The sequence below is a fragment of the Leuciscus leuciscus genome (genome assembly GCF_965113295.1).
Source record: "Leuciscus leuciscus genome assembly, chromosome: 5".
NCBI lineage: Eukaryota > Metazoa > Chordata > Actinopteri > Cypriniformes > Leuciscidae > Leuciscus > Leuciscus leuciscus.
In genome coordinates this window covers 50,694,228-50,709,479 of record NC_138729.1, presented here as the reverse complement: position 1 = coordinate 50,709,479, position 15,252 = coordinate 50,694,228, and the positions used below count along the sequence as shown (strand labels likewise).

Below are 15,252 nucleotides of genomic sequence, written 5' to 3'. Positions count from 1 at the left end.
AATAAAATTACGGGGAAAATGCCCTTTATAAAGGTAGAAAAAATTATTCTGATAAGAGTGTATTAAGGAATTGTAATTTTGCCTAAAGAAAAACTTTTATTTGAAATACATTTTAATTTTAAAGCAGCCTAACGTTACTTCAGTGTGATATGCTATACCATCATGCTTAACACAGAGAATTTGAATAATTGTAATGATCAGGTGCAGAAATCTAAATCAGAGAATATCATAGGTTTGAGATTTATCTAAACTCAATCAAGATCGGAATAAAACCACAAGAATTAAACTGAAATTGTAAAATTTGTATCTAGCAATAGTAAAAGCAGAAGCCTATACCAATTATTGCACTATGCTGTCACTAAACTCTATAAACTCAATAAAATAGTGTTTAGTTAGGCTACCAAATGTTCTGACAATCACAATAGCCTACACTTATTGTTTGTGAGTCTAGTTATTACCACTCTGATTCATGTCAGTTTCAGCCTGATGTTTCTGATGTTCATTTTAATTTTTCCTTAGGCTGTATGCAGTCTGAAGGAATGAATAGCAGCAGTGCTCAGCCATCGACCAGCATTATTTTGCAGCGTTATTATGCTGCGTTATTGCAGGAGTCTCTTAAAACACCCGGACAGGAGCCGACTCCAGCCTCAGATGCGCTTGAGACTGAGACTAATCCACAAACACCTGAACCATCGACCAGCGCTGATCCACAAACACCTGAACCATCGACCAGCGCTGATCCACAAACACCTGAACCGTCGACCAGCGCTGATCCACAAACACCTGAACCGTCGACCAGCGCTGATCCACAAACACCTGAACCGTTATCGCCTGAAGAAGAGCCAGCAGACCGTGAGTGTCCAGTTATCATGCAGTGCTGTTGTCTAGTTTTATGTAGCGAGTAAACAGAGATTTCTACACCCTTAGTTCTAGAGACAATTCAATATAGCAACAGCCCCCTGCTGCTCCGGTTACGTTAATGAGAACATATATGCTACTTTTACTTACAGTACAGGTTTCACGTACCACTGGATTCATGTCCATTTCAATCTCTTGTTCTGGTTTTGTTTGTAATCACTCATACTGGCTCCTCACCTGATCTGCACTGGTGCGTTCAGTCTCATGCTGTATGTTAACACGTTGTTGCTGTGTGTTTTTCAGTGAGCTTATATGAACCCTTTGAGTCTCTTTATGAAGTGGGAAAGAAACAGGGATATGATGATCGTGTCTATGAAGGAATTAGAAGATCGGACGGCCAGAAAGTATGTTGCTCTTTCTCCATAACCAAACGTTTCATCTCTTGTTTCCTTCTGTGAACTTTGAGTCTTGCCATAAACATCAGTGTTGACAGTTTTGATCAAAAAGTGCTTAAAAAAATGTAAAGACTTGATGATCATGTTCACAAAATTGTCTTTATTTTTTAGGTTGACATCAAATTTGTTGAGAGGTGCAGACTTTGGGAAACATCGGTAAGTTGACAAGACTTTTATTCTTCATGAAATTCTCTTGTAAGAATTGGTTTGTTAAATTCGGTATGGAGATAGTATGAGATATAACTGAATTACACAACCAAAGCCTAGAAGCATCTGTTATAGAGTTCATGTAAAGTTTTCCCAGTAGCTGGGTTTCCATCCAAACGTGAAGCAAATCTTTTTCACACAAAAAAAAAAAGTGAATTAGGTGCGTTTCCATCAGGTTGTTTGAGCGGACGACGTGGTATTGGGTAATCTAGTAACCAACAGTAAATGAAACACCGTCAGCAAAACAGTAGTGATGCGTGTCGTTCGACTCAAGGGGCCCTATCTCGCACCCAGCGCAATTGACTTTGTACACCGACGCATGTGTCATTCCTATTTTGCACTCGCGCACAGCGGACTTTTCCCTCCACAGACGCACGTCGGTAATTTAGGGAATGAACTTGCGCTCCCGGGGGCGGTTCAGTGAAAAGAGGAGGCGTGTTCCGGCGCAAACGTTCCCTGGTGCTATTTTACAGGTTTAGAAAACAATTCCGCCACTGACCAGGAGAAACCTCGTCTAAAGTCAGAGGCGCACATACACTTTGCTTCTCTCATCTACACAGATGCAGCACTTCTCATTTTTAGAAAACCATACATTATTACAAGGAAAAATATTAACACACGAGGGAAATCATTGTGGTGTCCATGAAGATGTGAAAAAATAGGCATAAATCTAGCTTACACATTTACCCAAATTATCATACGCCTGTTTAACCGAAGCTAATTTGGGTGTGTTTCTCCATCCCCAATGTCACTTCTCTGTGTTTTACGGCCCTGACGAGAACGTCGGTCTCCTCGGCTGTGAACCGCTCCTGGCGTGCGTCTGGCAAATCCGCCGTTATACTATCAATCCGCCATGGAACAAGCGCGCCTGCTCTTAAAGGGAATGTGAGATGACGCTCTGATTGGTTTATTTCACGTTACGCCCAAACCACACCTATGAATAATGAAGCTACTTCAGACCAACACATTTTAGATTTGCGTCGGGCGCAAGAGTCATTTATCCCGCCGGTATAATAGCAACAGCGCCCGAGATCCGCCCACAGAGTTACTTGCGTTTCACGTTTGATACTTGCGTTTCAGATCGTTAAAATAGGGCCCGATGAGCGACTGCTTTAAGAGAACGGTGAGAGTCGGTTCCCGTCTGAGAGCTGTTTTCCCTTTTTGTATTTTTGTATGTTAATACAAGTAAGGATAATATGATTATCCTTTCGCTACACTGCTCAGCCACACGACAAGTAGTCACTCGCTTAATGTTATTTTGATGTGTTTTCATCCTTAATATCAGGTCAGAAAACAAGAGCAGTAACACAAGCAAACGAAGTAGCATTTGAATGCAATTTTATTAACAGACAACTTAAAGACAGAACGTAGAAGTTTGTAAAGTGAAACTGTCATATCGAGCAGGGACAACCTTTAACAACCGTATAAATGTGGTCTGTTTTAAGTGTGATGTGCTTACAAGGGTTTTATTTTCAATAGTTTTCAATATAAATCAAATTAATTTGGCAAATGCATTTCCATCTCCCAATATTCGCATTAATCCTTTTTCGCACAAGTCAAAAACCACCTCAAGCGAGTGTGTGAACTTTTTTTGTGACTTGCCGTTCTTCAAAAAGTGCATAAAAACAGGCTGATGGAAACATAGCTAATGCTTTCATCTTTCATTTCCCTCATTCTTTAATTGGCGATTGTTTTGTCAATCTCTTTTCTTCAGCCTGAGTTTGTTCAAGAGGGGACTACATTGATGAAAATGCAAAAGGCTCCAACTTGCGACCATTTCGTACGGTTATATGAGGGTTTCATCTCGAAAGACCAAAGCATCCTGATACTGGAACATCTTCCTGCCTATGTGACCTGGACTGAGTTCATCAGAGGAAACGAAGGGTGCCTGACTGAAGAGACAGTGAACCGCATCATGAGCCAAATCTTGGCTGCACTGCATCACTGCTCAGAAAATGATTTTTTATACCCACTATTCAAGAGATTGATACTGATCAACCCAGAAACCCTGCATATAAAATATGCACACATTGGCGAAAAAGACCTTAAAAGTGAGTTGGCTTTTTGAACACAGATCACTGATGACTGGTGATGACTGGTGATGTTTTACTAAACACTGGAAATGTATTGCTTGCAGGAATTGAAAACACGGAGGAGGACAATTTTGCCTACGAATACAGTGCTCTGTTTGTACTGGCATGTCCGAGAAAAGGTAAGTTCGATAACAAGAACGAAGTGGAAATAACATTGCTTGGAAAACATATAAAGCTCTGACAACATAAAGTGACAGTAAAATGATAAACGTCAAACCTTGTTGATGAATGAGCAAAGTGTAAAACACGGGGGATTGATAATGAATGTTAGCAGTGATTAAATGTTCATGTCATAGTAACAGCAACAAATGCTTTGTATTTCATGATAACATTCACCTTACGTGTAGCCTACTACAGAAAGGTCAAACGTGATTAATCCCCTCTCTTCTGAAAACTTTCACAGAACATCAGCTTGCTGCTGCAAAAGACTACTTGACTTCAGAGAACATGACAGATCATCCCTGGATTGAGGATTTGCTCATCGAATTGAGAACAAATATTTTTTTTTGTTTACTCAATTCACTTTTAAATTATTTGTGATAGAACAGACTCAGACCTGCCAACCTGTATGTATTTTGACCTCAAAGTGCGCTGGTACGATTTGTCACTCTAAACTACGCAAAAACCTGGTGCACGCGCTGTACTCAAATCAGTTCGTCCGATCGTAGCGCTGCTTCATTCCCCAAATAGCAAGCCAGGATGATTGACAAATGCGTAAGGCTCATGATTGAAAAGAGACAGCAATACAGAATCCCGCTCGATCCCCCTTCCACTCCCGCCGTCTGATGGATTTCTGAAGCGAGGACAGGACAGTAGTCTCGGTGCTTCTGACTCCTTACGGTAAACAGGCTGGGGGAGATTTGTCGAAATATTGAATTTGAGTTTACTTAAAGGACAAGTTCGGTATTTTACACTTAAAGCCCTGTTTTCAGATCGTTTCTGATGAAATACAATGGTTAAGATAGAAATTTGGACAAATGCTGCTGGCCCGAGAATTTCTGTGGTAGCACCCCCCCACCTCCACAATGGTTGCATAGGTGCACCTTCCTAAAACGCATTAAACTTTCGTTTACAAAGACGTGAAACTCACCGAGTGGTCAGGGGTGTTCACTGATATGCTCACACAAAAATCGCTGCAAAAGATGCTTTCCAACCGGTTTTATCTTAGTTTTTGTCCAACTCCATTGACTTGTATTGGATGAAAAACTACGATAAAACCTGTTGGAAAGCATCTTTTGCAGCGATTTTTGTGTGAGCATATCAGAGAGTTTCACGTCTTTGTAAACGAAAGTTTAATGCGTTTTAGGAAGGATTATTCCAGTGCACCTATGCAACCATTGTGGAGGTGGGGGGGGGTGCTACCACAGAAACCGAAAATTCTCGGGCCAGCAGCATTTGTCCAAATTTCTATCTTAACCATTGTATTTCATCAGAAACGATCTGAAAACAGGGCTTTAAGTGTAAAATACCGAACTTGTCCTTTAAGTAAACTCAAATTCAATATTTCGACAAACCTCCCCCAGCCTGTTTACCGTAAGGAGTCAGAAGCACCGAGACTACTGTCCTGTCCTCGCTTCAGAAATCCATCAGACGGCGGGAGTGGAAAGGGGATCTAGCGGGATTCTGTATTGCTGTCTCTTTTCAATCATGAGCCTTACGCATTTGTCAATCATCCTGGCTTGCTATTTGGGGAATGAAGCAGCGCTATGATCGGACGAACTGATTTGAGTACAGCGCGTGCACCAGGTTTTAGCGTAGTTTAGAGTGATCTCTAAACTACATGGATTGACTCTACATTAAACGACAGATATTTCTTGAGACGACGCCGTGTTTACAGAATTTTTTTTTTGAACGGGGGAAAAAAATATCGGATAGGGAAAGCTCTGGCTTCGTGTGGATGTGGCCTAAGTATACAGGTTTAGGAACCTGCCCTAGACTCTAGAGTGTTACCAATCCTAATCCAATCAGCACCTCCACACATGAGAATGCAGATTATTATCACTGTGTTTTATGGCTGCCAATTGATTAAAACAGTGAATAATGATCTCTGTATTAATTATCTTGAGCCTGCTGAAATGTTCCTATAAATATTCCAACTGTGCATTCTGAATAATAAATAGCTAAATATATTTATCCACTAAGCTGCGGCAGTCCTATATGCTCGTCCTCTTATGAACAGTTTTTTTCTCTTTCTGACATTTCATACCTGTTGGATTTACATTTTTAAATGAATGACTATTAAAAGGATTGCTTGTGTGCGCTGGTGTTTAATCCAGTCTTTTAAAATGGGGTGCCTGTAAACATGTTAAATAGGCTAGGCTATTTAATCAATAACGCACACAGCGTAGAGGAGAATGACATCAACTACTTTGAATATTATAGCATTTTGGGCATAAACATGTAAATAGTGAAAAGATTGACATTGAAAAATGACACAGAATGGTTAAAATATTTAATCCAAATAAACAAATGTTGGTGGTTCGTACTGATGTTATTCCTCTGTTCTCACACACTTCAGCGTCGCGGTCGCTAGTTTAGACGAACACTGACAACTCATTGACCACAGTACATTGAAAGTAAACATAAACAGAAATAAGTGAGACGTACTATATCATTAAAATATTATAAAGTTGTTTTTGTAATAAAATCCGCATTAGGCCTATGTTTAATTTGAGTACAGTAGTTATTTTTAACCTTTAATTATACCAGATGACGAGGATCTCTGTAGCCTATGTTTACAGCATTAGGTGTGATTTTCTTTCTTGAGAGAAATTAACATGTATCTACTGTACCCAATACGTATCCAAACTGAATCAAGATCAGAATAAAACCACAAGAATTAAACTGAAATTATAAAATTTGTATCAAGCAATAGTAAAAGCAGAAGCCTATACCTGAGTTGATGCTGAGTTGGTGTGTGTGCCATGCCAGGTCTAGAAGATCTGGAGTCTCTGTGTGTCCCAGGTCCCTCCAGGATCAAGAGTTGCCGCCTGTGCCTGATCTCTCCAGTTTAGATGACAGTGAGTCATTATTAACACACATGTTGTCACTGCCCATGACTTGTTTAAAATCGTTCCATACCTCTGACTTTCCTCCAAACTTGCTAAAAGTTAATTCTCCTGTTTTTCTTTTTTTCTTTACTTCTTCAAGCTCCATGTTGCACTTAAGCTACACAATACAGCACAGCCGGCCCGGAGTGATGCGTGCGAGTGGAGGAGACGATGCGCATGACACGTGACATATTGCATTTTGTATCTTTGTAGCCTAACTTGTGCAACTTTGTACACATTTGTTACTTAGGCCTACTTTGATTAATATATATATATATATATATATATATATAATATATTGGGGTGGAACGGTACACAGAAGTCACGGTTCGGTTCATACCTCGGTTCAGACATCTGTTGGAGACTTTTCCTTCGTCAAAGCAGAGACCAGGAGACTTGGTTGTTTCTTCAGCAGGATTCTTTATTTAGAACACGAGCTGTCGGTAGCTGCAGTCATCAAGTCTAACTAGGGCAGTAGACATTGTAGTTTATATACATTTCAAGGGGAGGGATTTACATAGAGGTGGATACACTCGGAACATTGAGTGAACACAATCTACTGACTACTGAGCTGTCTCTGTACTATGGTACGGTCTAAATCCTGACTAAAAATCCTCGCAGATATAATTTCTTTCTAAAAAGGAATATAGTTGTGAAGATACTGCCTTTTCTAGTATCTTTGACAGAAAGGGTAGATTCGAGATCGGCCTACGATCGGTCAACGAGCGACGTCTCGTGGTTCCATCACAGAAAGCTTTTGTCCAAAGCGACTTACAAATTAGGACTAAATTAAGCGAGTCATCGTGAAGAGGCAAAAAACTACGCAAGAAGTGCTCAAAATACGAAGTTCAGGCATTGTTCAGAGTAGCATGATCCCACAGTAGCTGCACGGATCTCAAGCTGTCTGGCGGACATCTCAACATGGATGAAGGAACATCCCCTGCAGCTCAACCTGGCAAAGACTGAGCTTCTAGTCCTCCCTGCCAATCCATCTCTACAACACGACTTCACTATCCAGCTAGATTCATCATCAATCACCCCATCAAGGTCGGTCAGAAATCTTGGAGTGATATTGGATGACCAGCTGACCTTCACAGATCACATTTCAAAGACAGCTCGATCATGCAGGTTTGCACTGCACAACATCAGGAAGATCAGGCCTTTCCTAACTGAGCATGCAACACAACTTCTCGTCCAGGCCCTGGTCATTTCTAGGCTTGACTACTGCAATGCTCTTCTGGCTGGACTTCCATCATGTGCAACCAAACCTCTACAAATGATTCAGAATGCTGCAGCTCGTCTTGTCTTCAACGAGCCCAAAAGGGCCCACGTCACTCCTCTCTTCATCACTTTGCACTGGCTACCACTCGCTGCTCGCATCAAGTTCAAGGCTTGCTTACAGATCTATCACAGGCTCAGCTCGTAGGAGTGAGTGAAAGTAGGATGGAGCTGAGCCTGTGATAGATCTGTAAGCAAGCATCAATTCCTTGAACTTGATGCGAGCGGCGACTGGTAGCCAGTGCAGAGAGATGAACAGCGGGCCCTTTTGGGCTCGTTGAAGACAAGACGAGCTGCAGCGTTCTGAATCATTTGTAGAGGTTTAGTTGCACATGATGGAAGTCCAGCCAGAAGAGCATTGCAGTAGTCAAGCCTAGAAATGACTAGGGCCTGGACGAGAAGTTGTGTTGCATGCTCAGTTAGGAAAGGCCTGATCTTCCTGATGTTGTGCAGTGCAAACCTGCATGATCGAGCTGTCTTTGAAATGTGATCTGTGAAGGTCAGCTGGTCATCAAATGTTACTCCAAGATTTCTGACCGACCTTGATGGGGTGATTGATGATGAATTTAGCTGGATAGTGAAGTCGTGCTGTAGAGATGGATTGGCAGGGAGGACGAGAAGCTCAGTCTTTGCCAGGTTGAGCTGCAGGTGATGTTCCTTCATCCATGTCGAGATGTCCGCTAGACAGCTTGAGATCCGTGGAGCTACTGTGGGATCATCTGGTTGAAATAAAAGGAAGAGCTGTGTGTCATCAGCATAGCAGTGGTAAGAGAAACCATGTGCCTGTATGATGTGTCCGACTGATGTGTGGAGCTGATGGAGTGCCGACTGATGGAGAAGAGCAAGGGTCCAAATTCTTTGATAAAATCTTTATGGTGCCCTGGTGGCCTGTATACAGTAGCCAGCACAAATCTCAAACGTGATTTGTCATTTACTCTAAAATATTAATAATTAATAATAGGGTTGAAAAATAAGCAGATCTAGCAGCTTTTAAGGCCTCTCTGTATGCAATCGTGCTCTCTTTCCATGAAATGCGAAATACCTCTAGTTTGGTTTTCTTCCAGTTGCGCTCCATTTTTCGGGCTGCTCTCTTAAGGGCCTGAGTGTGCTCGTTGTACCACGGCGTTGGACTATTTTCTTTAATCTTCTTTAAGCGCAACAGTGCAACTGTGTCTAAAGTGCTGGAAAAGAGAGAGTTAAAAGTTTCTGTCGCAATATCGAGTTCTTCTAAGCTATCTGGGATGCTGAGATGATGAAGCTGATTAGGAAGATTATTGATAAAGCAATCTTTAGTGGCAGAAGTGATCTGTCTAACATATTTGTAACACGGAGTCGGCTTTGCAGCCTTGGCTAATTGTAATTTACACTAGACTAGATAATGATCTGAGATGTCATCGCTCTGCTGCAGAATTTCAACGGCATCAACATTTATTCCGTGTGATAATATTAGATCTAGAGTATGATTACGACAATGAGTAGGCCCTGACACGTGTTGTCTAACTCCAATAGAGTTCAGAATGTCTTTAAATGCCAATCCCAATGCATCTTTTTCATTATCTATATGTATATTAAAATCACCAACAATTAGTACTTTATCTGCAGCCAATACTAACTCCGATAGAAAGTCAGCAAATTTACATTTAGTCATTTAGCAGACGCTTTAGTCCAAAGCGACTTACAAATTAGGACTAAATTAAGCGAGTCATCGTGAAGAGGCAAAAAACAACGCAAGAAGTTCTCAAAATACGAAGTTCAGGCATTGTTCAGAGTAGCATGATCCCACAGTAGCTGCACGGATCTCAAGCTGTCTGGCGGACATCTCAACATGGATGAAGGAACATCACCTGCAGCTCAACCTGGCAAAGACTGAGCTTCTAGTCCTCCCTGCCAATCCATCTCTACAACACGGCTTCACTATCCAGCTAGATTCATCATCAATCACCCCATCAAGGTCGGTCAGAAATCTTGGAGTGATATTGGATGACCAGCTGACCTTCACAGATCACATTTCGAAGACAGCTCGATCATGCAGGTTTGCACTGCACAACATCAGGAAGATCAGGCCTTTCCTAACTGAGCATGCAACACAACTTCTCATCCAGGCCCTGGTCATTTCTAGGCTTGACTACTGCAATGCTCTTCTGGCTGGACTTCCATCATGTGCAACCAAACCTCTACAAATGATTCAGAATGCTGCAGCTCGTCTTGTCTTCAACGAGCCCAAAAGGGCCCACGTCACTCCTCTCTTCATCACTTTGCACTGGCTACCACTCGCTGCTCGCATCAAGTTCAAGGCTTTGAGGCTTGCTTACAGATCTATCACAGGCTCAGCTCCCTCCTACTTTCACTCACTCCTACAAGTCTACATCCCTAACAGAAACCTACGATCGGTCAACGAGCGACGTCTCGTGGTTCCATCACAGAAAGCCACAAAATCACTTTCCAGAACATTCTCATTCACAGTTCCATGCTGGTGGAATGCTCTCCCCACCCACATCCGGAATGCAGAATCCCTGACAACATTCAAAAGACAACTGAAAACCCTTCTTAGGTTAAGTGCTCACAGAAGAGATGGGTTTTCAGCTGTCTTTTGAATGTTGTCAGGGATTCTGCACTCCGGATGAGGGTGGGGAGAGCATTCCACCAGCATGGAACTGTGAATGAGAATGTTCTGGAAAGTGATTTTGTGGCTTTCTGTGATGGAACCACGAGACGTCGCTCGTTGACCGATCGTAGGCTTCTGGTAGGGATGTAGACTCGTAGGAGTGAGTGAAAGTAGGAGGGAGCTGAGCCTGTGATAGATCTGTAAGCAAGCGTCAATGCCTTGAACTTGATGCGAGCGGCGAGTGGCAGCGAGTGCAGAGAGATGAACAGAGGAGTGACGTGGGCCCTCTTGGGCTCGTTGAAGACAAGCCGAGCTGCAGCATTCTGAATCATTTGTAGAGGTTTAGTTCCACATGATGGAAGTCCAGCCAGAAGAGCATTCCAGTAGTCAAGCCTAGAAATGACCAGGGCCTGGACGAGAAGTTGTGTTGCATGCTCAGTTAGGAAAGGCCTGATCTTTCTGATGTTGTGCAGTGCAAACCTGCATAATCGGGCTGTCTTTGAAATGTGATCTGTGAAGGTCAGCTGGTCATCAAATGTTACTCCAAGATTTCTGGCCGACCTTGACGGGGTGATTGATGATGATTTTAGCTGGATAGTGAAGTCGTGCTATAGAGATGGATTGGCAGGGAGGACGAGAAGATCAGTCTTTGTCAGGTTGAGCTGCAGGTGATGTTCCTTCATCCATGTCGAGATGTCCGCTAGACAACTTGAGATCCGTGGAGCTACTGTGGGATCATCTGGTTTAAATAAGAGGAAGAGCTGTGTGTCATCAGCATAGCAGTGGTAAGAGAAACCATGTGCCTGTATGATGTGTCCGACTGATGTGTAGATGGAGAAGAGCAAGGGTCCAAATTCTTTGATAAAATCTTTATGGTGCCCTGGTGGCCTGTATACAGTAGCCAGCACAAATCTCAAACGTGATTTGTCATTTACACTAAAATATTACTATAAATTACAGCGACACCTCCCCCTGTGCGTTTCAGACGAGGTTCATGTTTGTAACTGTAATCTTGCGGGGTGGACTCATTTAATGTAATGTAATCGTTTGGTTTTAGCCAGGTTTCTGTCAAACACAGCACATCTAGATCACAGTCAGTAATCATATCATTAACAATAGGTGCATTTGAAGTAAGGGATAGAATATTCAGCAACCCAAGCGTTATCATTTGCTCATCTGTATTATAGCTGTTTTTCATTTGTTGAACATCAATACAATTTTTAACCTTAGATGGGTTTAAACATTTTTTTGGATTTCCAAATTCAGGGAACAGACACAGTCTCTATGTGATGATAGCTAGGTGAAAGAGTCTCTATCTGATGGGATTTATCAGACCTTGGTGACGTGAGACAGCTAGCAGACGGTTGGTTAAGCCAGTCTGTCTGCTTCCTGACCTGAGCCCCAGATTGTCATGTTTGAGCTCTAAGACTATGTGCCATATTACTAGAGAGAAGAGCAGCACCATCCCAGGAGGGATGAATAGCATCTCTTTTCAACAGGTCAGGTCTGCCCCAAAAACTTTTCCAATTGTCTATGAATTCTATATTATTTAGCGGACACCACTTCGACAGCCAGCCATTGAGTGAACACAATCTACTGACTATCTCATCACTCCTGCGAACAGGAAGGGGGCCAGAGCAAATTACAGTGCCTGACATCGTACTTGCAAGTTCACACACCTCTTTAATGTTAATTTTGGTGATCTCCGACTGGTGGAGTCGAACATCATTTGTGCCGACGTGAATAATAATCTTAGAGAATTTACGATTAGCATTAGCCAGCACTTTTAAATTTGCTTTGATGTCAGGCGCTCTGGCTCCCGGCAAACATGTGACTGGTGGCTGGTGTCTCTATTTTCACGTTCTGTGTAATAGAATCGCCAATAACTAGGGCACAATCAACAGGATTCTCAGTGGGTGTTTCACTGAGTGGGGAGAACCTGTGTAATGTTGTTATCGGAACGGAAGGGCGGTATTTTGTCCGGCGACTACATCGTCTCACCGTCACACAGTTGCCCTGCTGCATGGGCTCTACTTCAGCCGGAACCGAACAATGTACAGAGTTCACTAAGCTAGTCGCATTCAAAGCAGTATCTAAAGCCCTTGCACTCTTACAATTAACCTCGATTAAAGTTTGGTCAGCTTTACTATCTCCCTGCATTTATCATATGTAAATCCTGTGCTGACCGAGAAGGATATGCTAAACATGTTACATGAAGTGCAAGTGACAATAAGAGGAGAAGATGACATGACTTACCGTGTTCAATACGAATACATGTACCGTTCCACCCCTAATATATATATAATATTTCTGATTATGGCATAGCTTTCTCCCCAGCCAATTAGGCTAATAAAGTAATGATTAGAAAAACATAAATGCTTGATCAAGGGCCCGGCCCGGCGGGAGTCTCTGTGTGTTCCAGGATCCTCCAGGATCAAGAGTTGCCGCCTGTGCCAGATCTCTCCAGTTTAGATGACAGTGAGTCATTATTACGTTGGTTCATGTTATTTCTACCATCTGTTATTTTCTATGTTCTATTGTTTTTGTTATTACTTACGGTTATAAATATGATTTGACATTAACTGCTTAAACATCTGAACATGATATTTGTTGTACTATTTTCATCTTTAATTGTATGATTGGTTGGTGCTGCTCTAATAGTCATTCACAGAGATGTTTCTAATAATTTGCTATTAATTTTTCTTCATTTTAGAAAAAGCTAAAAAAGGAAGAATATAAATGGACATAAATACAGATATTAAATAGAAGATAATAACTGTCTGACTTCTATGTAACACAGTATATCAGGACTGTGCTTGTAATCTCTCTAGTGTTCTTGGAAATTGGCTGAACAGGAACATGAACTTAAATGCAAAACCTGCTAATTTCAAGTAAAATTTCAGTTTTGGGCCGAGGACCCAGCAAGAACTGGGCCAGAATTGAAGGATATGAGGCCCAGAGGTGGGCCAGACAAATTTAGCTTTTTTGTTCAGTTCTTAGCTAATATGATTAACTGCAATATATATATTACTTCAAAGTGTATATAATATAGTGTACTGACTGCTGCTTTGTACATTAAAATCAGGAACGGGCAACTGAATTACTAACTCATTGAGTAATTACTTTTTTTAAAATCTTTTGTTGTTCAGATCAGCCTTATAATACTGAGACGAACGGAAGGTTTCAGTCACTTTTGGGCTGAGATATCCGAGATATATTATCTTGTGGAGTGTGTCATTGAAATAGCCTTGTAATGTCACAACATCCTAACAGTGAGTGATGTCACATAGCACATCAGACTTTACGAGTGTACAAATACACCGGTTCATACAGCATGTTTGTGTGTTTTGCAGGTCACGACCCCACACCATGCCAAGGGGAAATGGTCCTCCTCGGCACATCTCCGCTGACTGCATCATCTAGGCCTTAGGATGGTTCCACAAAGAATTGACAGCACATACAACATGACTTACTTCAAACTAAAGATTTGACTTTACATAAAGACACTGCATCTATTTGTGTCTCATGAGTTAATCCAGGATGGGCCTAAAAAAAACTTACAGCTTACAGTTCATTAAATAGTTTAACACAGCTAACTCAACATTAATATCTTGTAATAAATATTGGAAATGGAGAACAAATGATTATGAATTCTTCTGATGAATCCCCAGAAATGGTATATATTAAAGACTATCTGCATGCTTTGAATGTAACGGATGGAGATGACCCAGAAATAAGAAATGTTGATGTAACAGACAAGGTTGAGATTTTTATGGACGATCTTGTAGTTGAACACCTCAACGCTGGGTATTCAGAGTGTTGAACAGTACAAGTATTTGGGGACTGTCTTAGATAACAAATTGACTTTTTCCACAAATACTGATGCTTTTTGTAAGAGGGGGCAGCAAAGATTGTATTGTTTGCGGAAACTAAGGTAATTTAATGTGAATAAAACATTGATGTGAATGTTCTACAGATCCTGTATTGAGTCGCTATAATCCTTTTCATTATTGTGCTGGTTTAATTCTCTGAATGTGAAAAATAAGAATTATATTAAGAGGATTGTAAATCAGGCAAATAATATAACGGGAAGGAAGCAGACGACTACGGCCCAGTTATATCATAGACAGGTTTTATGGAGGCAGAATCAATCTATAAATTACAGGAACGTCTGTCTGTTATTAGCACATCTCTTGATCCGTTAGTCCAATGGATTTCAAACTTGACAGGTGTCTTGCTACGGGCACGAGTAAGTGCAGTGCCAAGTTTGGTGTTGTTTGGATTAGAAATGCAAAAGATATCGGTAAATAAATCGGTAAAAGAAGCGCACATTGGCTTTTGCCGCTGGCCACTCCCCCTCTCACACTGACACTGAGTGAGCACAGCTGGCCCCTCCCCCTCTCACACTGAAGCTGAGTGAGCACAGCTGGCCCCTCCCCCTCTCACACTGACACTGAGTGAGCACAGCTGGCCCCTCTCACACTGAAGCTGAGTGAGCACAGCTGGCCCCTCCCCCTCTCACACTGACACTGAGTGAGCACAGCTGGCCACTCCCCCTCTCACACTGAAGCTGAGTGAGCACAGCTGGCCCCTCCCCCTCTCACACTGACGCTGAGTGAGCACAGCTGGCCACTCCTCCTCTCACACTGACACTGAGTGAGCACAGCTGGCCACTCCCCCTCTCACACTGACACTGAGTGAGCACA

General features: G+C 42.0%; 1 protein-coding gene and 1 long non-coding RNA gene across 2 annotated transcripts; both read left to right on the top strand.

Moving 5' to 3' along the window:
* Positions 1-523: 523 nt before the first annotated feature.
* LOC309499808 (uncharacterized protein) lies at positions 524-5,098 on the top strand. Its single transcript, XM_082171296.1, has 6 exons — positions 524-852; positions 1,162-1,262; positions 1,425-1,469; positions 3,235-3,571; positions 3,658-3,732; positions 4,017-5,098. The coding sequence occupies exons 1-6, from the start codon at positions 525-527 to the stop codon at positions 4,151-4,153; spliced, it is 1,023 nt and encodes a 340-aa protein (XP_082027422.1). The 5' UTR covers position 524; the 3' UTR covers positions 4,154-5,098.
* Positions 5,099-8,906: 3,808 nt separating this feature from the next.
* Positions 8,907-14,521, top strand: LOC309499855. Its single transcript, XR_014206367.1, has 2 exons — positions 8,907-13,024; positions 13,900-14,521. It is a non-coding gene; the product is annotated as an uncharacterized lncRNA (long non-coding RNA).
* The last annotated feature ends 731 nt before the right edge of the window (positions 14,522-15,252 follow it).